Source organism: Takifugu flavidus, chromosome 1, assembly GCF_003711565.1.
Source record: "Takifugu flavidus isolate HTHZ2018 chromosome 1, ASM371156v2, whole genome shotgun sequence".
NCBI lineage: Eukaryota > Metazoa > Chordata > Actinopteri > Tetraodontiformes > Tetraodontidae > Takifugu > Takifugu flavidus.
This window is the reverse complement of record NC_079520.1, coordinates 13,790,838-13,816,382: the sequence shown is the minus strand read 5'-3', so window position 1 is coordinate 13,816,382 and position 25,545 is coordinate 13,790,838. Positions and strand designations below refer to the sequence as shown.

Sequence of the window (25,545 nt, the reverse complement as noted above, 5' to 3'; positions counted from 1 at the left end):
TGATGGGTTTAGATGTAATGGGAATAATTTTGTCAACGACGCTATTTTTTTAGTCAATTTAATTTTTTTTTCAAGCAGGAGCGTCGTCACTGTGGTCCTGCAGCAGTATCTTACCGAGCTCTGCGCTGCCCTCTAGTGGTCGAAAATCAGAACGGCTCTTGGATAAATATAAAGCAACTTCAGGGGGGGTCTCAATCATTCTAAAGGGGCTGCTTTTTTCATTTAAAAGAACAGCAGGCGATGTTGCTACACCTTCCAGATGTGCAGGCTCCATTGAAGTAAACCTGACACATGTTCACAGCTGTAATAGCACACGGTTGCTCCAAAACCAGATGGAGGAAGTGAAGTGGATAATTGTACAGCAAATGCACCTCTATTCTCTGACAGCCTCGATATTTCAGAGGATTTGTTCAGTCTTCGTCTTAAAAAAAAACAAGCTAAACATTAGCAGGTGCCAAATGAATCCTACTTTAACCAGATGTTGTTGTGATGTACATAATGATATAATTTAAACTTATGACAAACGATTAGCATGCAAAAAAACAACACAAGCTGTAATAAAAAGACTGATCTCTATAAATGCCTCTAGATATTAGAAAGTATATCATATTGTTTTAATTAATATCAATAAATACAGACATAAAATAAACAATGAACAAATAAACATTGCCATACTGAGTTGGCAAGTTACTATAAAGATGTTTAATCACCTCTTTTGTCAGCATTTAACTAAGTTTCTGCTGCAGAAGTTAGATGAATTTCATGTTGTAGTCGTATGTGTGTGTGTGTGTGTGTGTGTGTGTGTGTGTGGTGTGTGTGTGTGTGTGTGTGTGTGTGTGTGTGTGTGTGTGTGTGTGTGTGTGCGTATTTAAACTGCCCCATTTGTTTGATCGTAAGCCGGTGTGATGTGTCGAATCTGACACGATGACACATCCAGCAGTGATTCAGAATCGTTTGTCACCTTTTTTCTTCGGTCATTGTGCGCTTTTGTCTCCTGTGTGACGAGTTTCCCTCTCAGACATCACAGACCTGCAGTGAAACAGCTTCAGTGCCACAGTTGATGCATCTGGCGCGTCGCCGACATCTGATCTGTGAGTGTTAATGGTTGTCTGGGTGGGTTGTAATGTCTGCCGGTTAATGACTGCTGCCACGCAGGAGCTTCCATCTCCTCATGCCACACTAATCACACCTGCAACCCCGTCCTCTCGATCAGTTCTCTGTCAAACGCGGACATGTGCACGGTAATTATGAAGAGCTGGGGCTCGTCGGCTGAACTTTATTCTCTGCAGCCAGAGAGGCGCCAGTGATGACTGGGGTCATAACTTTTGCTCTCATTAGTCCTTCATCACTCAGCTGAGGTTTTTATATGGGAGATATTAAAAAGGACTGCAGTGATTTATCCTAAGAGGATTTGAATGTAAGATTGTAGTATTTGGTTCATTAAATAAAAGTTTTTTTTAAACCTTTCACCAGGAATTACTTGAGACCTCCCTGGATGTGCTTTGAGCAACTCGTTAACTGGCTTAGTTTAATAATCCAAATAAGAGAATTGAAGTTCAGTGACTGCAGTTACAGAATCACTTGTTCACAGTAGCTCTTAATATAACTTCATGTCATGTCAGGTCAGGTGGGTGCTGTTTATGGACCAAAGCAGCCTAACCTTTTTTGAAGAGCCCTGATGCATTCACTGACCCTATAGTTTTACCCGTATCACAGCTTTGGATCTTTGAACCCTTCTCTGTCCCGACATCACCCTCCTTGCCATTCTCTCAAGGTTCCCAGCACCCAAATGTAAACGTTCAGTCCAACCTATTAATATGAATGTGTTCCCCATACACACACACTCCATACACACCGGCTGGCACCGGCCCCCAGCTTCTGCTTTCTTGTACACACTCATAAACAATACACTGTGCACTAGCTTACCTCCACAGGCTCTCTCATAGACAGCTCAGAGCTCTGGAAACAGGCCCTGCCAGAGGGGTTTGGGCTAATTAATATTCCCTCACACTAACCAGGGCTTCTCCAAGGAATCTCATACTGCTGACAGGGCACAATCCGTCACTGCTGCAGCCTGAAAATAAGATCAAAGGATTGTGTGTGTGTGTGTGTGGGAGTTAGAGAGAGAGAGAGACAGAGTGACTGAAGAGTGAGCTCACTCCTCAGTGAATTGTTTCATCCCTGTCCTCTGTTCCTCTTTCATTACTCTCCTCCCTTTATAGTGTGGTCTTTTGTACATATTAATCCTCTTACATAATCTATTTTATTCATCAAAATAACACTGTGGGGCCTCAGAACAAGACAGTGATGTCTAGTCTTCTTTTTAACAGACGACACACAATTTCCTAGCCATGATCCACCCTCACCTGACATCACTTTTTCTTCTGACCAACCTTTTTTTAATGAAACACACAGTAGTTCAGCAACACAGGAGTGTGTTTTTGGTGATAGGGGGTTATTAAAGTGTGAAGCTCAGAACTGGAGGCTACCACATCTCATTAATGTCCCTGTTGGAGAAAATCTCACCTCAGGCTCACAATGATACGAGGATACCAGCCCAGCTCTCTCTTTCTTACACACACGCACACACACACACACCACACACACACACACACACACACACACACACACACACACACACACACACACACGTGTCATTAGTCAGTTAATAAAGGGCTTTGTGGGGGTGATCCCCTCCGTATCTGTTTCCCCTTTAAAGGTGGGTGAGGGAATCTCAGACTACTTGATTCATCAAATAAATATTTTACTTTAATAGAAAAGATGAGATTTAGGGATCATCGGGCTGAAGCAGAGACGAAGAGATGTAAGAAAAAAAATCATTTCCCCCAATCCCATTAAAGTATGACTCCTTTAATGTTGCACTGTGATTTGATTTAGTTTGAGTGACGCCTCCTTTAGTCCCCCAGAGCTGCCGAAGGCCTCCCAGTGTTTGGTGCCAGAACATGAGCCCCTGCAGCAGAGTAATAACGGTGATCTAATGGCTTGTTTGTCCCACTTCCATTGGGTGGCATTTCCTTCACATGCTTAAGCAGGACAGCTAAATAACCCTAATGTCATTTCCTCCGAGGAGATTGGATTAAACTCTCCTGACCTAATGAGGGTCTGGCTTCACAAATCTGCATCAGATTGGGCTCTGCTAGACGCACTTTGGCCGCAAATTTTTTCCAAACCATTCAACAATGCTCGGTATTAAAATCGGGACTCTCGTGCAAAGGCTTTTATGGGTTCACCAGTTTCTGCTCTTTTACAGGCTCATTTCCTGTTCGGTAGATCCTGGGGCAACATTTAGTGCTTTTTCACCAGAAGCAGATGAAATGTCCACATGTGTTAGTCTAACTGCCCTCCTCTGTGACACCATAACCATGTTAGTTCCTTGAAGGGGCAGTATAAACAGCCCTTGGGACGACACGGGGAAAGATGTGAAAGACTTTGGAGGGCTTTGGAATGAGGCTGCAATGGACCCTCAAAGGTTTACATGTAGGAAGAAAAAAAATGTAGGTACGTGCTCATTTAGATAGAAAAATCTACACATCTTGTCGTGTTTTGTTAGTGTTTTCTGTTGTGTGGTCTTTGAAGTTTTTGCTGTTGTGTTGATCAGCCACCTCGCTGCCGCCTTAAAGGCTTTACACCCGAGTAATCTCACGCCGTGTGAGCCGCACTGAGAACCTTTCTAGACTTTAAAAGGCTCGTATTGATTCAGTCGAATTTGCCGAAGTTTAGAGCATTTATGGGGGACGGCTGCCTTTCTGAAGCCCGCTCTTGTTCAGTTTGTCTACATTTGATGAAAATGCGTGAATATTTGCCACAGCTCAGTATTATCAGATGTAACGAGTTTCAAGCTGCCTTCACATTGAATGAACAAGTCTTTACTAAGCCAGATTCAGTGCTTTATTTCATCTGTGTGTTTCTTAGTGTGCTGGATTTCTTAGGTATTAACACCTGTATCCATGAATTCTGACATTATACTGTTTGTACTTCTGTTACCTCTGAAGAAGAGGTTTCATGTGGGGGAATCAGCGCTGGGCTGATCTAGAATACAGGCATGGGAGCAGAGGCGCTGGCTGGGAGTCAGGGAGCATTGCTGGGCTAACAGTGTCCGCTGCCGGCTGCTGCTTTAACTGCAGCATCATCAGTGTAGCAACAGGAGATGTTGAGTAGAAGCTGCAAGGTTTATTCTTTTACAATCTAGCTTAATTGAAATAGGAGTGGCTTCAGCTGTGTGTAATCTCTTTCTCAGACCCGTGACTGGATGCACAAACTGCCCCGACTGTCTTTCATGGTACCCTACGATTCATCTTACTGTGATCCGATGTGCCCAATCTTGATCCGATCGTTACCAATGTCATTATATCGCCCAATTTACCGTTCAATTGAGATTTTGTTAAAATGCCTCAGAGGCGATCGGGCTTGATTTATCGCTCACATGTGTGATCACTCTCAGCAACAGTCATCTGTCTCAGTCAACGTTCCTGCTCTATTCGCTGCGCAAAACATGCCTGCAGCCATCGTACAAAACACAATACAGGACATTTGAGCAAGGTTATACCAGTGTTCTCTTCTGAAATAAACAGTTTGTAAATGGCAAATTGCATTTGATTTCAGCTCTGCCCTAAAATTGAGTTACTCCATTTACAACAAAGAGGTTTGGAGATTTTCAAGGCAAATATCTGATCAGGGTTGTGATTATCTGATGATTCTTGGATTAAACTGAGGTGGCTGTGCCACTCCTAATCAGGGGAAGAGGAGGGAAGTGGATACTTCCGTAATAGAGCACCACAGTAAGCTTCGACATGGAGGCAAATCTATTTTCTCTGAGGGAATTAATGACATCCACAAACAGCAGATGGCTCTCTTGAGTTTAGGTTTATTTTTGCCGCTCAAGATTTAGATGAGATTCTCCTTCATCCCTCAGAAATTGGATACAGTTTTGACGTTGTTTTCACTTCAAGCCATCATTAAAATGACAAGAATATGAACCTTGGGTTAATCTAAAGTTTTCTGTGTGACGTCAAAGCTGTGAGAATGCGCTGTCCGTGGTGCTGATGAGCAAATAGCCCGCCTGAAGAGCCATTCAATGGTTTCTCTATATTATTATTATTATTATTATTATTATTATTATTATTATTATTATTATATTATTATTATTATTATTAACCTGCGTTTAAAGGGCACTAAAGGAAACATAAATGTACTTCTGTTCCTGTATTTAACCCCAATAATTTGCTCACGTTAATTGTCTCACAGCAACAGGGCGTTTCGGTTAATGAAATCAAAAAAAGCTGAAGCGAGGCGCGTAAAAAAGGTGGCAGCGCTTCATTGAGAGCAGCAGAACCCAGTTGGTCTTTCCTCCTGGTGGTCCAGAGGGAGTGTTTGTGCGTGTGCGTGTGTGTACCTCCTCTGCACTTAGGCGCGCGTGATTGGGACTTGTTGATGGGGAGGATTTGATCCGGACGAAGCCAGCCAGCGCCGCTTCAGTTCTGCTCTTTCTTTGGCGCTTTTACGCGCTTATCGCCAAACGCACCCATCTCCCGAGAGCTGATTTGAATTCAAACACGCATGTGTGCCGCTTGCTTCACAGTCTGGACGTTATCTCGAAATTGTTCCGATATCATTTTCAGTTCAGCGCAACCATTTGGCTTGCTATTGTGTGAACGGTGAAAACGTTTGTTTTCGGACACTTTGTCGCGGTTTGAATGGCAAGTTTGTGGCAAATTTGCTCCCTGTGTCTTTGAACGCATCATTACAAATTGTGAAACTGTTGCTTGTCGCGTACTCCTTCTGCAAACTTGGCAGTTTCGGTTCGGTCCGGCTGGGCTGAGTGCTGCCTTCGGGTGATAACCTTCGTGGGAGGCGTCTTGGTTTCGCCTGATCACTGGCGGCGCGCATGTTCTGGCGTCTCCAAACCTCGCGCAAACGCGGTTCTCGTAGAGCAACCTCATCTGGCAGAAGGCGGAGAGAACGTAGGGTGAAGGGGAGGAAAAGTGTGGGCGAATGTTGTGAGGACGTCGCAGCCGGTCTTGGACAGTTGAGGAGCCGCGCAACGTGTTACAGACAGTGAACAAAACCATCCCGGTGCAGGTATGAAACATGCGTCTGCGTGAGTTTGGCATAGTTCATCAAGAGGTTATTGCTGCATGTATGGAATTACGCATGCACTGATTCATTTTTCCCATCATGTCCAAGAATTTTTCCGCGTGATGGTGACAGCTGCTCTGTCATGACAGTTATCATGTAGTGCTTGGACAAACGGAAACAAAACCAGCGTTCAGATATACCCGCACGTATGTTGAAAATTGACATCGGGAAGCACTCAGCCGCCACCATGGGACTGTGACAGGAGCTGCGAGAGGCGGCTGTTTGCGTAGTCTGTGCTCGGTGCGCAGGCTGGACCTGGGCAGTTGTGACATTTTGAGCCATGGCTGCTGCTATCGCGAGTGGGCTGATCAGACAGAAGAGACAAGCACGGGAGCAGCATTTAGACCGACCCTCGACCAACCGACGGAGGAAGAGCCCCAATAAAAACAAGGGGCTCTGCAATGGGAACCTGGTCGACATCTTCTCTAAAGTGCGCATCTTCGGCCTCAGGAAGCGGAGACTACGGAGACAAGGTCTGGGAACTTCACTGTGCGGGGTGTTTCTGTTGCCGTGATGAGTTATACGTTTGATGTAGACTGTGCATACATTTACTTAACAGCGTATGGACCCAATTAGGCCCACTCTCTTCACATTTACAAACATTTAAACGATAAAGTCACGTATTCACTTTTCCAATTGCGCATTCGTGCGTCAAGGTTCAAACGAAGGTGCGAAGTTGTTTTGAGTTTCATATTTGGCAGTCAAAAATGTCTGAATTTACGTGCCATCTCAAGTAGCTGATGCCTATACGTGAACACCGGTTCGGAGTTTAGTATAATTTATTTGCTGTAAATTGGCGATATATGGCCGTTAAAAAGCACCGTCAACGATCATTTCCCGCTGGGCTCAGGGCCAACTGCCGTGATCGTTATGTGTCAGAAAATAAAATGAGTCATTTAAGCAAAGGAACGTGAAGCGGCTGCGTGTTCCTTATGGAGTCATCAGGTATCAAACCTGTTGCAGCCAGACAAACCATCAATTCTGCCGATTCAATGCATTATGCATGATTTCATAGAACATTTACGCTAAAAATAAAAGCGATTACGGTAGCTCGGTCTCTCTTGGCCAATTTCTGAGGTTTGAGCTCAAAAACACTTATCAGAAATGTCTCTGCTGAATTGATTAAATGACTGATCTAACATCTAAGCACTAGCACCAATGTCGGCACATCAGGATGTATCAGAACCATTTGAACCTCTGACCTGCTTTTTGGGGTTTTGTGCGTGCGTATCTTAACATATGGATGTGTTTTATGCATTTTACCCAGTTTTTTTTCCATATAATTGTCTTTTCCTCCCCATCACCTTGAAACTGATCGGTGTCCTTTCTTGTCTGTGTATGGCTCCCCACGGCCAGACAGGTGACACTGTCATTTGTTCAGGAAAATGGTCTCTCCTCACGATATAAAAGGACACATTTTGTTCTGTCTAGATTTGAGCATCCAAGACATTATCTGCCAAGAAAACAGCTGATGGTGTTACTTAAATGGCCTCTACACCTCTACAGCAGATAGGTTAGAGGCTAAGATCCTCCCTGAATCTTAGAATAAACAGTCACAAATACGGGCTGAAAAGGACAAAGCAGTAGTGGAATGGTGTTTATTTGGGGCAGTGATCAAGGCTATCTTGTGCTGTCTGGGAGGGCTCCTGGGAATACACTTCATCAATTTTAAACCTCACATGTGTATTTGGGGGAACTTGGGGTGGTGGAGGTTGCACGCACCAACATCAGCCTCCCCATCCCCTCCACACATGCTTTTGTGCTTGTCTCTTGTTCACTGTATTGTCACAAGAGCGCATGGTGCAGGAGCACTTGTTTGCATGCTTAGTTTAATAATAGCCTCTGGAAAGACTATTTTTTTTGTGTAAAATTGAATGCATCGCTGATTGCGAGTGTTGTGATAACAGACAGACAGGCAGAAGCGCATGCAGACACCCTCCCTGCCCCAGCAGACACTGGCTTTCCCTGTGACAGCTGAGCCTGTGGAGCAGCTTCCAAACCATGCTGCCCATAATTATGCATGGAAGCCACATTCAGATTCCCTCCGAGATCTCTGAGGATATGGGAGAGGAGCCGTCAGGATGATAGTCGCATCCAGTAGATCACCTAAGTATTCTTTTGATTGGAACTGAAATGATCTTTTCTTAATGGACTTTAATCACTTTCAATGAATAGAAAAAAAATTAGAAATTTCTAGCAGTGCTTACGCAGATAGAGGGATAGATCCTCCAGTGGTCCCACTGAAGCACATTCCCATGTTCCTGTTTGGGATCGAGCCCACAGGCGAGGGCTCAGCCACCAAACACAACAAACCTTCCGGAACACATCAGTTTGTCAGATGTGGAGCTCATGATTTCTAAAGGGATTAAAGATGAAATCCTATTAGACTCAAAGCCCAACAAGTCGGCTAGGGCAGCATCCAGGCAGGACCTGTCCATAATCTCATTGGTCTGGCTCTGATTATCTGATCAGGGCTCTGATTATCTGATCAGATTTGATCTATAGATCATCAGATCATGTTACACAGATCACACCGAGAGATTAGCCCTTGTGACCCAGAAGGGCGTTTAGGACGGATGTTTCCCTTCCAGCCTGCATGTTGACAGGAGTTAACACTGTGTCATCAGTCAGCCGGCAGAGCTGCCTGCCGTCACTGATTAGTTGTTGTTGGGATGATGTCATAAATATTGTGGAGATAAGAAAAGCCCTTTTCTTCTTGAGCTTGGAAAAGCCCTTCACTCATATTCCAGAACTTTCAAAGTGGGTCAGACAGGGCAGCACTGACAACAGTTGCAGCGGAGAGTGTGTCCCCCTACGCATAATTACACAGACGGAATGTGACATGACGGAAAAGATGACAAGGAGGGACTGAAGAATGCAGGGGGAGAGGGAAGAGCAAACAAACAAATGAAACCGCTCTTTGACAGCTCCTTTCATACACAGGCAGGATTTTCCACGGAGCTGCAGGATATGAGGTGCCACGGGCCCGATGCTTGTTTCTTTTCCAATCAAAGCCCCTACTGGTATTCAAACCCCATCTTGGACACCACTGAAATTCCTGAATTTAAGGCATGTTCAGCCAGATCAATCAGATTAAATGTCGACTACATTGAAACGGTTTAACACATTTATCCAGTCGTTGTCGGCTGTTGAAGATTGACTTATTCTAGCAGCAGTTTTGGAATTCTGGAATTCAAAGCACGACAGAAGAGCTTAGATCCATAGAGAGACAAAGAGTCAATAGTAAGAAAACAAATGCAGCCTTTCTCCAGTGAATATATCCTAACATCGATTTCATTGGCACATATTATTAAGCCATTAATGGATTTTGTAGGTTAGCCACCTTTGTGTGGTGGCCACAGTTGCTCAAGGAGGGTAGAGTGATTAAGACACTATAGCTTGTGCCTTGTAATAGCTGGATATGAGAAAATTTGTTAGCAAATCTGACACATTTGTTTTATATAATAAAAGAGGCCATGGCAGGAACGTTTATGGTGACCACCTGAACCATGTTGTTATTTCCACCACATGCAATGTTAAATTACAAAGAGTCCCTTTAGGTTAAATGGAATTTAGCAGATTGTAGGATTATGTCCTGATAACAACCATATTAAACTATATTAACTATAGTTCAGTGAAGCAAATTAATTTCCTCATTATACATGTATAAAAAACAGTGTCACCCATGCACACCTGCAGTATTAAAGGGAAAGAAGGGCAGCTTTCAATTTACCAGCCTTCTTTTAAGTTTGTATTTCTGTGAACTAGAGTAAAGTAGTGTAAAGAATAATCCAGCTCAGTTTGTGACTGAGTCACTGGGCGAGGTTCTGCCTCATCCACCTTTTCTTTTACTGCTGAATGCCATGGCAGCGGCAGTGCACAGGCACACAGACAGGAGACAATTTCTCCACTTTTCAGGCAACAGGCAAAGATCTCAGAGCTGCCTAATGTCATCACCCAGCACAAGCACTTGCGAAGGCACTTCCCAGAGCTGTACACAAAGAGAAAGTCCACCAACGCCTCCAGCGAGACCTCTTGAGTTCTCCTCAGTGGCCGCCTTCACTCCTTCCCTCGCTCCTCTTCCTCTCACACACAGTTGCAGGGTGGGCGAGGCTCAGGTGAAGCTAATCCTGCACCTCCTCAGGGTGTTCTCTGCCTCTCTGCATGGCTAATGTTGATGGGAGATAAAGCTGCCCCACAGAAACACACCCTACACGTAGATGAACAGTGATGTTCTTCTGTATGCAGCTCAGAAGGGAAGCACACAGGCTTAGAAATATCACCCATTTGCTGCTTTTGTTGTTTTTAGTTTTAGGTTTACATAGCTGTGCAACACTTAATAATGGGAAATATGGCTTCTGGTGGAGTGTTGCTGGGCGGTTTAAGAATAACAGTGATTCATTTACAGTAGATATAAACGAATTCCCCTGTTGGGTCATCTGGAAAGGACGGAGCACTGAAGCTTTAATCTTACACACCAAGGACCCAGAGAGGGTGCTGTTGGGTTCATTATGGGAGGGACAACCACCCATTCATTCTGTGGCCTATAATTGGGTGTTACCAGCCACTGTTTCTCTGCCCTGTCTGCAGAGCAATGATTTGTTCTTAAAGTCATGTAAAAAAAGACTACAACTTTGCCGGTGAGAGGGTGTCGTGTATATATCGTATATGTTAACTGTTATTACCTTTGTTCTCTCTCTTCTTTTCCTTCCTTCAGATCCCCAGCTCAAGGGTATAGTGACCAGGTTATATTGCAGGCAGGGATACTACTTGCAAATGAACCCCGATGGCTCTCTTGATGGGACCAAGGATGACAGCAGCAATTCCTGTGAGTACCTTGATGCCGTCTCATGGCCTTTGAGGGATGTCTAGAAAGATCTGACGAGTTGTCAACACAGGACACAGCGGTGTTTTATACATCGAGTTTGGATTCGTTGCAAAATCCCTTAATTTGCAGGTAGATGCATAAACAAAATCATTGACCTTGAGTGTCAGCCGTCGTTAACCTCCAGGCCTCCTCCCTCATTTCTCCGTCTCTCGAGGTAATTTGTCTGCAAATTTGCCAGCAGCAAAAAGATCAAACAGCCTTTTGCTCTCGGAGGGAAAGTGGATGAGGAAACAGTGGGCTTGACTGGGAGAAAGGGACTGGAAGTAGCACTGCTGCTGTTGTGCTCCAGGCCAGACGTGCCCGTTCGTTCCTGTGCTCGGTACTAACACTGTTCTGTTCTGTGTTCTTCCGTTAGCATGAGCACATCTAGAACATCTCATCTGCCTTGGCAGATAGGACATTTTAAAATTCTAAAAAGCCATAAATGAGAGGCACTAAGCCTTTTGATAATTGTTCCCTAAAGGGTTTGTTGAAGTGAAGTTTTTTAAATTTGGCCAATCCGACAAAGGTTTTATGTGCCAGAGTCGACGACTGACCTGCCAAAACAGCAAAACATTTCGGAAAACTAACACACACAAAGTTTCTGGGGAACTTTTGGTTTTCACGTAAGTGATATTAAGAGGGAATTTCCCATCATGCCACACATGAGCCAGCAAAACGGATTATCCAGTAAATAGGTGTAATAAAAAAATCACATTTTTTTCAGTGTGCTAATAGCACGTGTGTGTATGTTGCTGATGTGTGGTGCTATTTTTATGATGTTTGTTTACTTTTCAGCTTTGTTCAACCTTATTCCTGTGGGTCTCCGAGTTGTTGCCATTCAGTCTGTGAAGACGGGTTTATACATTGCCATGAATGGGGAGGGCCATCTGTACACTTCAGTAAGTGATTCTATTCTATTCTATTCTATTCTATTCTATTCTATTCTATTCTATTCTATTCTATTCTATTGATGTGTGTGTGTGTTCTTGTACTTGCTATGTATTGAATACCACACTATGTATTCGACTTGTAAAGCGAAGACAACTTCAAAGGCCCGTTTGAGGGTTAAAACATGGTTTTAAGGTTTAGATTAAAATTGGGTTTAGGTTAGGATTAGGATTAGTATTAGAGTTAGAGTTAGGAGGTGTGTTGGAGTGGTGAGGGTTAAGTGAAGAAGTCTTCATAAAGATAGATGTACAAGGATGTGTGTGTGTGTGTGTGCCTTCTGTGTGCATGCACAATAACCCTTAATAAATTAGATGGCATCTATAGATGTCACCATAGCATATGAGTGGATCTGTTCTCCTGGCAGATATGGTCCTGTTCCCAGCACAGAATTCTGAACAGAGCTGAAAATACTGGTGTGTGACTGGATAATTGTGTTTTGCTGAAGGTTATGGATCCCATTAAGCAGAAATTTGTGCATACAGCTTTCCTTTTATCTGGTTAAATTTCCATTCTGGGTGGGTGGGTGGGGGGCACATTAAATGACATCCAGAGGAAGACACATTTTGTGGTGTCACATGGGAGCTGCTTTCATGCCGTTACAGAGAATATTAGCAAATGTCGGTCTTGTTCTACCAAAACAAATGAGATGCCCTGTACTGGCAAATACATACTGTAACATATGCTTATTGTGTCCCACAACCTGCACCATTTTAGCATGGGTGTGTTAAGGAAACTATTCATTTTGACTTTGTGTTCAAGTGCTTTTTTCATTGGCATCAAATAAAAATGCCTCAGCTGGCCAAACAACCAGGGGTGTGGTAAAACCTCATCCTGCACAAATAGCGCTTCTCTCACTGTTCCCTCCTCTCCCAATCAATCAGGAGGAGGTCCGATGGGACCCGTGCTTGTCTCGTAGACAGGAGGATCCATCAGAATCTCTGTTCCCTTGATCCCACATGGTCCTCATCTTCAGAGTACTCAACAGGAATTATCACCTTAGTTTCCTTTCATTACCACACGCACACATTTAAAGGCTCCACTTATCAATTCTGCTGTTTTGGCTTAATTCACTTTGTTTCACTTAAACCACAAAATAAAATGGAGTTTCACCTTAAATCCTTTGAATTAACAGTGGTCGTTGTTATTTACGGCATGTGAATAATGCACTACACGGTATAATTGGTGAGTAGATTCAAAACGCATTGTGTCTGTGGACTTTGATCCCAGGAGAATGCTTTACAAATGTCCAGCATTCATTAATGGAACTAAACGTAACATAATAAATTTAATGAATATAATCTCTACAAACCTTTCCCAGAAATGGAACATGGGACTTTGACTAAACTACGTCACAGATCAGTGTTAATGATTTTTTAAGAGAGGGCCAGTAGCAGAAATAGCTGATAAGTCTTAAAAAGAGACCTAATAAAAATGTTCAAAAGCAGTTTTGCCAGTATATTAGGAATATTTTAGCCCATTGTGTATTTTTGAAAACCCACACCCTGGCCCAGATCTACTATATAAATACAGACATGCACTGTTTTTTAATTGTGATATCAGTTATCAATGAGTCATGAATAACACAATTACAGCTTATGGATGACTTAACAATAAAACACATTTGAATGAAGATTTCCATTGGCATCATCTAATGTGACTTTTGACATTTTCCAAGAGCAGAAGGAGATCACTTAGACTGAATATCCTAACAATTATCTATCTAAAATAATCATAAATAAGTTGTTCTTGGGTATTGATGGGTGCGTTGGCATTTTTTGAGCAGTTATTATGTTGAATACTTCAGAAAACTTTTACTGTGTTTTGTTTATTATTATTATTATTATTATTATTATTATTATTATTATTATTATTATGATGATGATGATGATGATGATGATGATGATGATGATGATGATGATGATGATGATGATGATGATGATGATGATTAGCGATGCTGTTAGATGTTTATGCTAAAGCTCAGTCAGGGTGATATGCTCCTTCACTCTAGTCTGACAAGCTCCATTTGCAGCCTGCTTCGGTGCTAATGGAAGTGATCAGACCTCAGCTATACAGCCACCCACTCAGAGGTCTTTCTTTGCTCCTTAGAGTGTGAATTATTCTGCTAATGACAGCATTGTGAGATGTTTCTCCTCTCCCCCTCCTCCTCGCAGCCTTTTCGAACTCTCCTGTAAACAAAGCAGAGCTCTTACTTCCATTATTACAACCTTTATAAACAGAACTCTGGCAAGCTTCCTCCTCTAACTATTGAAGACATATTCAAAAAATACTTTGAAGATTTTTAGTTGTGCAGAAAATGTTTGGAAGCAACACAATAAAGCGACAACACATTGTAATTGCAGAAAAGTCTATTTCAGTATGGCCTGCTAATATCGTGTTCAGGGTCCACCGGGTTATAATTCCTAGATTATTATACAGTGCAGGCTTTAAATAAGATACATCCATTGCTTTCAGACTTTAAATGGATGAGCTGAATCAAAGGAGAGCCCCCTATCGCAGGAAATAGATGGAAAGACCCATTCAGGGCCTTTGGTGGTGCATCATAATCCATTGTGTGGGGCTTTCGAGGCACAGCACATCAAGTGACAGCGATCGTATCAAAGTGACTACGCAGAATGGCTGAAAAGGAGACACCAGAGAACAGAGGAGAGTTCAATCATTTCACCCTTTTTAGCCAGCAAATCAACTCTCCATTCTTTCCTCCTGCAGGCTGCACCTTTAGTGTCATAATACCCAGTTAGAGGTTAGCTGAGAGGACTCTGGGCTTCACAGATAACTCTAATATGGTCTCATAGATAAAACTATTTAAAGCTAACTTGAACTCATTTGTTGTGGACTGTAACACTGTACTAAAGGCAACACTGGAAGCTAGTGTCTCCTTTATTTACATGATAAAATGGTGCCAAACAATGCAACCATTTTGCCAATCCCTGAATGTCAACACAGTCTGCTATCGTTCAAGTGCAAAGCCCGAGTATTTTCATGGATGGCTGGCATTCCCCAGAGCGGGCTGTCATCCCCTCACTTAAATGGAGTCTCTTTTTGCCAGCTGTCTGTATCGGGAGCGTGCACGTGTTAGTGCTACCTTTTCATGGATGCCAAATTGACTTACCACCTCACATGAGCGATCTGTTTTAGAAAGGAACTCCCTGAGATGCAGTTCAGTTCAGCTGCAGGCACTCGTTCATCTCATCAGCAGGGAAATGTACGAATGGAAAAGCTGATGAGGTTTCACGTTTGAAAATGTTCCGCCATCGCAGATGTGTATGAGCAAGAGAAGACGTGCACTGTAAAGAATGACACTGGCGTGGTCTAGTCTGTCTGCTTCACCAGTGAGCATCAAATGATAGTACACCTTTTTCATTTAAATATAGGCCTGTTTAGGAGTTTAGGCCCCGAAGTCATCTCACAAACGGTGCAGAACATATTCTATAAATGTGACGGGGCATATGATGGGGATAAATAAAAACACGAGAGAACGGCCTTGACACCGCATGTAGAATACAAAAGTGTGAGTGTGGGTATGAACGGTGAGAGGAAAACAGACATGTGCAAATGTGCATTAGCCGTGTTACCTATACACACCAGCTATGGATGAACGTGGCGCTGTCATTACCTCGTCGCCGTGGTGGCCATAAAAGCGGGAAAAACAGGGGCGGCATTAATGAACAACAAGGCTGAGCTGATACTTGGTGCCAACAGTCACTCAGAGCAGCCGTTCGACTTTCTAATAGCTTCGTGTTCTTGGTCGGTTATGAACCTGAAGAAAACAGCCGCAACATCAACAACAAAAAAACAGCTACGTCTTTCTCTGTTTCTGATATTTCCCCATTTTATTTAAGGCAAACAGCAGCTGATGATGAGGGGACATGCATGACTGTATGAGGAGGATCATTGACGTGATTCCAGCGCTGCCTTATTAATGTTTTAATTGGTATTATTGATTGTGTCTCCTGACTTTTAACAATCAGGGCTAAGTTAAAGGGACCACATTTAAGTCATACTTTTCCAATATCTTCACAGTCTTACATATAAATTTTCAATCTGTCCATTCACATATACTATACCTGCACATACACATGTATATATTGTATAGCAATATATGGTGTCGTAATAGTGGACACATAAATGCGTGCACTGTGACACTGAAGCAACAACAGTGTGTATTGTATTGAGAATGTGAAATATTATCTTGATTTGTTAAAAATGTTGAGGTTGGTCTGTCATACAGGGTCGGGTGCTTTGTTTCCTCCTTCTGTTGTTTGCTGAGTCACTTATATATTCGGGAAAACTTTAGAAAAGCATTGGTTTTCCACCCTTCATCACAAACATTGAATAGTACATTTTATTCTTTGATGTTGCCACCCTATTTAGCCAAAAAATAAAGTCATGTTTATCTTTCAGTCATCTATCACCTCTCTGTTAATTACCATTCATTTCTAATTAGGATGAAATGAGTTGCTGGAGCCTATATCCAGTGGATGAGAGGCAGACAGGTCACCAGTCCATCACTGATCAGATTCACCCTTCACTCATACACTCCAAGGCCAAATTAGACTTGAATTAGCCTAATGTGAACATTTGTGGAGTGAAGCACAACCTCTTTACTATGTAGCAACTGTGCTAACTACTGCAATAATATGCTTTTATTGCCTTTTTATTCCTTTATTTACATTTTAACTGCGAAAAAACCCCAATGTGCACAGAAACAACAGATGGAAATCCATTCTGGTTTTGATAGACTCATTCATACACAGTCACTCATGCAGCTGGATCATATAAATTCTGAAAAAAACTGCCATTGTCTCTTAACTATCCTACATATCATATGGATTATGCAAGGATGTATACAGGCAGAATAATGCACCCAGATGGTGCAAATAATATTATACATATTAATGATCCAGCTGTTACTTTTGTTACTTCTGCTCTAGTTTGCTGTGGTTATTTCAGTTCTGTATAGCTGAACAGATACAGATAAAAAACATTGCCATGCTAGGCACAAACCTTGGAATTCCATTTATCAGATCTTCCATTTTTAGTTGTATCTCCACAGAAGCATGCTTCAGCTTTATGGTGTTTTCTCTCCACATTTGGGCCGTCTTTCTCCAGGGCCATCAGCCAACAACTGATCAATCAGTCAATCTCCCTAATACATCCTTACATCTTTATTAAAATGGAGTCGCTGGGAACATGCAAGATAAACATGCAACATGCAAGCAAAACCAAAAGGGTGCCTTAAAGACAAGACAGGTGAATTGCGTCTCAAAAATAAATAAATAGATAAACAAATAACCAAAAGAAAACCCACTGCTGCGCTGATGGCACAGGAGGAAATGCAGACGCGTTCAAGTTCAAAGTCCTTGTAAAGGTAAATTTTCTCTGCCTGTGGTCATGGTCTGAGATTCACAAGAGCACTTTCATGCAAAATGTAGGTTTAACAATTCCAATTTAAAGTGGCAAATTTAATGAAATTGTACTGTTTTTTAAGCTTAGAATTACAAATTCACACATTCTGATAAAGCAAAGCCAACAACATGGATGGATGGATGGATGGATGGATGGATGGATGGATGGATGGATGGATGGATGGATGGATGGATGGATGGATGGATGGATGGATGGATGGATTCTACAACCATGAGAAGTTTTTTGTAAATGAAGCAGTAGGTTAATGTAAACACATTATGCGGTCTATTAAAAAGATAATGTATAAATCTAACATAAATGTATATTTATGCTTGAAAGCCTTCTCCTCACTTATCATATTTTATTGCATGTTTATGTTCAAACAAGTCCGATATTTATCACTCCTGCCATTATTGGTATTCCCTCTTGAGAGAAAGACCAACAGTAAAACTGTTGAAGGAATATCACCACATATTCCATAAATTGCAATAACAGCTTGTTTTATTAGGCCTGCGGTTCCTTTCAGAAACTTGTGCTTTTAATAACATGGGTTCAGCCTTTAGATTAATACATCATTTGCTTAAACATGATGCTCACATTTTTTATTTTGAGATGAGTCTCAACCGCTAATCAATTGATTGTCATAAAATTGAGTTCAGGCCGAGTGCTAATTAGCAGATGCTCTAATGATGCAATTAGTGCCACTGCTGCTTATCAATATTCAAGGTTTTCAGTGCTGAACGCACAGCTGTTGTCATACCTGAGGCTGAATGGAGCACAAGCCTGGATAAATACTTGTGAATTTGATGGACTTTGAACACTCAGAAGCAGATTTCACTGAGCCCTTTTAAAATTTTTAGAGGGCTTCTGATGTGCCTGCAGCAGCTGTAAAAACTCCACTGATATTTGTGAAATGCTCTGTTTAGCATGAATGAATAATACATACAGAGAGGTCCCTGCTTTGTGCTAATTTATCATCATGATGCGAAACCCACACGGTTGTAGTTCATTCAAGTTTGTTTTTTTCCTGCATAAGTGAGTGGGTTGGATAGCTACAGTCCTTCTCTTTATCAGAATTCACCTTCCTTTGCCTTCTCCCACATTTTTCTAAGCATCACCGCTGGAGTTGTTAAAATCAATACATCGCAGCTCTAACAGGCAGGCTCTAAATCAGGAAAAAACACTCTCCCCAGTCTGCGCTGACATTCCCTACGTGTGTCCTGTGACTCTCCTCACTCACTAGCAGAGCTTCAGAAGTGCAGAAAAGTGTGCACGCGATCCTGGAAATGTTGTGCGATAGTGTCACAAAGAAGGGACAGAAATATTTAATCCTGCCTTTAACTAAAACCTTTGTGTGCTAAATATGATAAATAATATGTTCTGTTTGGATATAGTCTTTTTAGGTTGTACTGGACATGTTCACACTGTACACCACAGCCTGCAGTGCAGAAGCCAGCAGGTCAGATGGAGTTATTGTATTATCCACCCACTTCCTGCCAAAAATCCTATTCATACAAGAAACATGGGCATTCCCACAGGAAAAACAACCTTAAGGCCCTCAAGTAAAAATACCAGGTCTTTCAGCAACACATTTTCCTTTGCGGACTCTCCAGAAATATAGAATACACAGCTCTTCTTAACAATGCCAAAAATAATAATACATTTAGAGGAAAGATATATTTGAATGGATTAACTCATTAAATACTGGCACAGTCTCTGTTACTGGGACATCTTGTTTCTCAGTGCTTCTAATGATGAGAAGAATTGTGTTAGTGGAACTGTTGTGTGCCTCAGGACAGACAGTTTAAAAGTTAAATCCCTTAAAAACAAGATTTTTATTTTCAACCGAGCCTTTATTGTTTGTGCCCACGCATCAGAGAGAACTCTGAGATACTCCTGAAGCTGGTTTGTGTTTGTTGAACATGTTGCAGAAGAACCAAGAACATAGATCAAGAAAATAGATCTTTCTGCAGGCGGTTTTTGCAAAAACTAAAAAGATCAAGAAAAAAGTTCAAAAGTGATGTTTTGTTTTCAGCCCTGTGATTATTGTGTTACGGTCCTAAACTACCTGGCCCAAGTGGAACTACCAACCAAAAGTGAAGAGTTATGGAGAGGGAGTGAAGAGGGATATAAACAGGAAAAAAGGAGAGTGGAGGTGAGACGAGATTGGAGCAGAAAGATAAGTGCTGTTCGGAGAGCAGGTGCACTCGGAAGAGCTGTATCTCAGAGGAGCTTTTTGAAGGAAGTGAGGGTTGTCCCTGCTTTGACGATGCTCTAGAGGTCGTTCCACCGTTAGGAAACAAGATAAAAAAATTGTCTGGATTGCCGTGCCTGCACAGGCAGCTCTGCCAGATGACGCTAACGTGCGGAACGCTGTGGACCAGGGGTAGATGGGCTGGAACACAATTGTTCAAGTAAGAGGGAGCAGTTCCAGCAAGACCTCTGGAGGTCAGCACAAGTGACTTGAAGTTAACGCAGGCAGCTACAGGTAGGAGGTGGAGCGTGATCAGCACTGGGGTGGTGCAGGCCTGCTTCGTTTGGTTGAAGACCAGCGGAAATCTGGACCACCTGAAGCGGCTTCACCACACACAACAGCAGACGTTCTTCACACAAAACAGCAATGTCCTTGCAGTGGTCGATGCAGGAGATCACCATGGCTTGTCCCGGCATGCTGGGTAAGGAACAGATTGAATTTTTTTAGATGTTGAAAAAGGCAACATTTCAGGACCCGGAGACTGAGGATACATGTTCAGGAAAAAAACAGTAGATCATTAATCGACACTCTTGACTCCAAGAGTTGGCATCATGTATATGGTCCTGCATCCATGAGGATATGATGAGAGACAGTCTAAGAACTTGTCCAAGACTGAAGGTACAGCTGTGTGTCATCTGCATAGCAGTGGTATGAAAAACAATGCGAGCAATGATTGGCCCAACGAGGTTTTGTAAGTGGCATCAAATCATGCTGTTAAATGTTGCTGATAAGTCAAGAAAATTAAGAACTGAAGAGTGAGCAGAGGCTCAGGCCATTTAAAAAAAATGTTGTCAACACAGAAAATAGGGTTTTTTCCGTGGATTGGCCGTCCAAACCAGATTGGGTCTGGTCGTGAAGGAGGTTCCCTGACTGGAACTCGTTAGATCAATCTCTTAGTTTACTTCAGGTGTATGCTGTAACCTAAATGCCAATCTTCACTCCAGTCATAAAAATGCATTTATTACAAACAAATGTTGCACATTCAGTGCATTCCAATACACATTGGACTAAGATAAGATCGTAAAAGGAGTCGCTGGTGCCCTTTTTCCAGATCAAAGATGTCATTGAAGAGCAAAGCTATTTGGGTTGATGCCACATTTTCTCCCGATAAGGGCGGACTGTTAGGGAATCCACCACTCATGCACAGACATGTTGACTGATTTCACTTCTACAGACAACAGTGAGAACTTTAAGCCCAATATCAGACAATTTTATTTGGCAAATGCTATATTGCTTATTTGTAAATTTGGCTTCATAAATTTTTCAGACTGACTTGTTCTGGCTTGAGGTGAATCACTTGTGCTCTTTCACACAGCAGTTATAGACTGGTTCATCTTTATTTATATTTAATCCGATACAGTCCAGATTGGCTGTGACCACCCAAGCAACAGCCAAAGTGACAGGAAAGAACCGTGGGCAGGACCAGATCATTGGGGCTGGAGGTAACTCTACATGTACGGAATCGGATGGACAAACATAGAGAGAGAAAGAAAGAAAGAGTAGAAGTGGGTGTAATGCTGTGCTTATGCACTGCTCAGTTGTATAGATTTCACACGGGGCTGCAGCCTCTGCCAATGAATGATATCATCTCACTCATTTTTTTTCTAATCATCCTCAATGACCCCTGACATTCTCCTAAGAAAGACAGACAGATGCTGTCAACTGGCTTGATCTGTGGATTTAAACGGCGCATTAAACATTATAGGATAAGCGGATGTGGTCCTCTGACATAATTCCATTCACACGGAAATGCTCAGGATAATTACTGCGGTAATCAAGCAACATCTGTTTAATAACAGGGTAAAATGTCGGTACGACATCACATTAACGAACACATTTCTGAAAGTTTCTTTTTTGTTCAATCTTCACATTAATACTCCTGTGAGACTTTGGTCCATTCCCACTCAACACAGGACCTCTACCAGAACTTTCACCTTTTAATGAACCTTTTAATGGTATCACATCACAGGAAGATGATCTTTTTACAGCCCAGCCTTTATCAAAAGTAGGAGACAGTTGTAAGTAGTACAACCCAGTCTGCAGCAGCATTTACTTCTGAATTTCCCCCCTAGCTTTCTGGAAAACAGGTCCACATGCTAGATCTTACTTATGTAGAGGCTGATCGATGGTTCCTGAGCAGAACCTGTACATTGATACATTCACTGTCACTGTGATTTTTCATGTTGATGTTTTTTGCAAGGTCAGTTCCTCGACGTTTTTTTAATATCCGTCATGGATAAGAAAAGCAGAAAAATAAGTTTTATTATTGACTCTCAGGTATAGTGTAGGTGGTGTTCCCTTACACTCAAAAGAGCTGTAGAGACAAGAATAAGTTTACTTCCTCTTTTTTATCAAGAAAATTAAAACTAAGAAACTAATATGGAGGCTGTTTACAACACAAACAGCATGGAAACACAGTCATACCAACACATACCTTTAGACACCACTTCAGTTTTCTTCCAAAATATTTATTTTTATGTGTGAATTTGAAATATTACACTGTTAGAGTTATTTTCACAAAAGGGGGGTTTGAACTCAGGTCATTTTTGCGCTGAGGCGACAGTGCTCAGCACAACGTACATGACACGATGTCACAAAATTGGCCAGGAATGTAAAAAATTTTTCACTATTGAGGAAACAGAACTAGACAATGTGCTGAATAGAATTATTTGCCTGAAAGAGCAATTAAGTTATATGATGAATGGTGGCCAAAATGAAAAAGAGAAGAAAAGATGTCTACAAAATTTTGTGTTTTACATGACAATAGCTCAACAAGTAAGAGAACCACAAGCAAATTGTACAACGAAAGCAGAGAAAGATAACAAAAGGGTGACATTTTACAAAAATGCTGTCTGTTTAATGGCCATAATATTTACGTTCATGGCTCTGGCTTTTCCCAAGGGTAGCAACACGATACAGGATGGTGAATGTATATGTGGTGTGTAATCCTCCAAAGTTATTTTACGCTCACATTTTTGTCTGCAGCCTTGTAAATCTAGGCTGTGGCTGCAGCCAAACTGCACACATCTCCCCCTGTCTGGATTTGATAACTAGACAGGCTTCCTAAAGCACGCGCCGTTGACGTGACTCGTATACATATGAGAGTGGTTCAGAATTGTGAATGCAGCTCAGGTATCTGGAGGTTGACCTTTTTCTGCAGATTAATAGATTTTGTGCTGGCAGAATTAATAAACAATTTCTTGAGCAGTCATTCTACATATTAATGCATGCACCTTATTCTTGTTTAAACACTCTCCCACCTTCTTTTAAAAAAAGCCTTGTTTTTTAAGCCTTGTTAGGCTTTTCAAGCTGCAGTTTGTTTTTCTTTGCAGAGAATTGCACAGGCCGGTTGTTGGATGCTGTTTGGGGCCAGTCCCACCAGCTCCGGGGCTAGTGTGGATAGCTGCAGGGTCAGCAGTACCAGATGTACTCATACCCTACACCAATGCATCTTTCGGGTGGGCATACGTGGATGTCTCCTCGCACACCCCTCTAGCTGCCCTTAAACAGGTGTTTGCCTGGAACCATTTTCTTTCTTCGAATCCACAGGCATTAGCTTTCCTTCTCAGCCACCACTCTCAGCTCCTTAACAACAGAGGTGCCTGATGAAGCCCCAATACCTAAACTCCACAGGGGATAACCTGACTTACCAGCCTGCCTCTTGGCACTCCACCGCTAGCTCGATATACTTGAGGTGTTTCCTCTCCTAGGCCTCTCTCATGCCCTCTTCAGAGGGGATGGGAAGCTAAATCAAGACAACTGATCTCTCCACTGGTGATCATATGACAACCTCTAGTTGAAGAGTAGTTGTTATTATCTCTCTCTGGGGAACACCAGCTGTCTTCTGAGGTCAGTGAGCATTTGTTGGTCCTTGCCTGGTTTGAAAATGGTGATCTTCAGTACAGATATGTTACACATTTTGTCTGTGCTTGACACATGCAGCTGAAACTGACCTTGCTGTTTCTTGGATGCTTTTTGCTGCCACCCTGCATCTCTCCAGCTTGGCTAGCTTGGCTAGTTCTTCAGTATTATGCCACCCAAAGAAACCCTAGGCTAGCACCACCTTACAGCCTGACAGAGTGTGCCTTGGTTGTGCCACACAGTGGACAGCCAAGCTAACTCCCAGACCTCTGGGGTACTGGGGGCAAGAGAGTCTGTTGTAGATTGCCCTGAGCAAGAATATTCGTTTTTTTCTGTGGCACCAGCAAATGTGTTTGCTTCCATGCTCTTTGGTTGGGTTGGGCCACAGCCTGTATGTGGACATTTCCCTGTACCTACCATTTATGACCTGCAGACAATGCACCTTATTCTGCTTGCACCTGAGATGGATGGATTTTTAAAGGGATGGGACAGCATAGTCCAACCAACAGGCCTGCTTTTCTGAAACGCAGCCGGGCAATCCCATCTCCTTCCTGATTTAGCTGTTGTCTAGACTGTCCATCCTGCTCACTTCTGATATGGGGCCCTTTCAGATCTTAAGTAGTCACATCACACATTGGTATATGTTTTCCTTGTAGCACCCCAACTTTTGCTTCCCTCTCTCAGTGGTGGGAGCCTCTGTCTTGAAGGTAGCTTGATACCTTCCGACAACCTTCCTGGCCTTTGGGACTTTGAATGCTGTCACAAGGATGAGGGAAATGGCACATCCCATGGTGATTCCATGCTCCAGCTATTCCCATCCAGTCATGCAGCTTTCCAGAAGGATGCAAATTTGCAGGTTGTTAATGTATCTTCAATGATGGTCTTAACTCTCATTGCCTGCTTGATTTATTCCCAAATTATGGAGCTGCATCTGGAGAAGCCAGGGATTCCAGTTTTCTGTCAGCTGTGTCAATGTAATCATTTCCCACGAGGAACTTGATCATTGTCCTTTCAGGTGTCAAGCTTACCACTCATCTTCTTGTCCAGGAACTACCTTGCATGTCTGAATGGATTGCAAAAGAAACCTCTTCTCTCATTCTATCTTTTTATCCTCCTCCTGATCCTGTCCACTCTGTGCAGCCTAATGAGCTTTTGCCTGAGCTTGTGTCACAGCTCTGTAAGGCCAGGTTTAGGTAAAACCCCCAGGCAATTACAGCCTCTCTTTGCACTCTTCAAACATGATCTTGCCTAATATGTTGAGTTTCTTTCATCTAGTCCTTGCAGTACCACCTCCAACAGTTGAGTCAGCTCCCACTCAACTCCTCTCCCTGATGCATGTATGGATGGATGTCATTTTGTCCCATCTAAATATACATTTCTGAAGAATTTTCTCATCGGGATTAACCATTGCATTCATTACGATTAGTTCCATCCGAATCTGCCCGTCATCCACCTCGCCTCTTAAGCGGTGATTTTTCTTTTATATTGCTTTGTAGTTGTTGACAGGACCCTTCTTGGGGTCGGCATGTCGCCAGTGGGATGGGTAACTAGCCACCCCCTCCTGGAGCGGTCTTTTCCACTGTCAGGTGGTCTTTTCCAGTGTTCCACCAGGCTTTCCTGGCTGTCATCTGCTCTTTCACAGGAGTGACTGGTTGCCCAGACTGTTCAGACAATTGCACAGGTCAGGTTTTGGATCTGGCTTCAGCATTCTAGCCCGTCGCACCTCCTCCGGCGCCAATGTGGGCAACTGCATGGAGACAAAGAATAATTATTCTTTCTTGAAAAGCCGTCTAAATTGTTTTATTTCGTTCTGTGCAAAACCCATTTCATGTTAGTTTCTATTTGTTTGCTTCTTTGTTCATCTTTTGATAATTCAACAGGAAGAAATACAATGCCTGAATAAAACATTAAGTAAGCATCCACTTGTCCTGTCTCTTCAGCCCACGCCCCATATTTATTTAAGCATCTTTCCCATGCACCCTTTCAGGACTGTTCCTTCTTTCCCCTTTATTTCTGTCAATGTCTCTTT

At 42.5% G+C, this 25,545-nt stretch overlaps 1 protein-coding gene across 4 annotated transcripts in view; it reads left to right on the top strand.

The window, feature by feature from the left end:
* Nucleotides 1-25,545, top strand: part of fgf14 (fibroblast growth factor 14) — a 64,658-nt gene that overhangs the window by 31,660 nt on the left and 7,453 nt on the right. For 2 of the 4 annotated variants that reach the window (XM_057036925.1, XM_057036942.1), the window contains exons 2-3: nucleotides 10,874-10,984; nucleotides 11,822-11,925. In XM_057036925.1, the coding sequence (XP_056892905.1) occupies nucleotides 10,874-10,984; nucleotides 11,822-11,925 (215 nt within the window). Of the gene's footprint in view, nucleotides 1-1,045; nucleotides 1,092-5,355; nucleotides 6,630-10,873; nucleotides 10,985-11,821; nucleotides 11,926-25,545 lie in introns of those variants that run through there. The other 2 variants (XM_057036951.1, XM_057036933.1) reach the window with 2 other exon arrangements.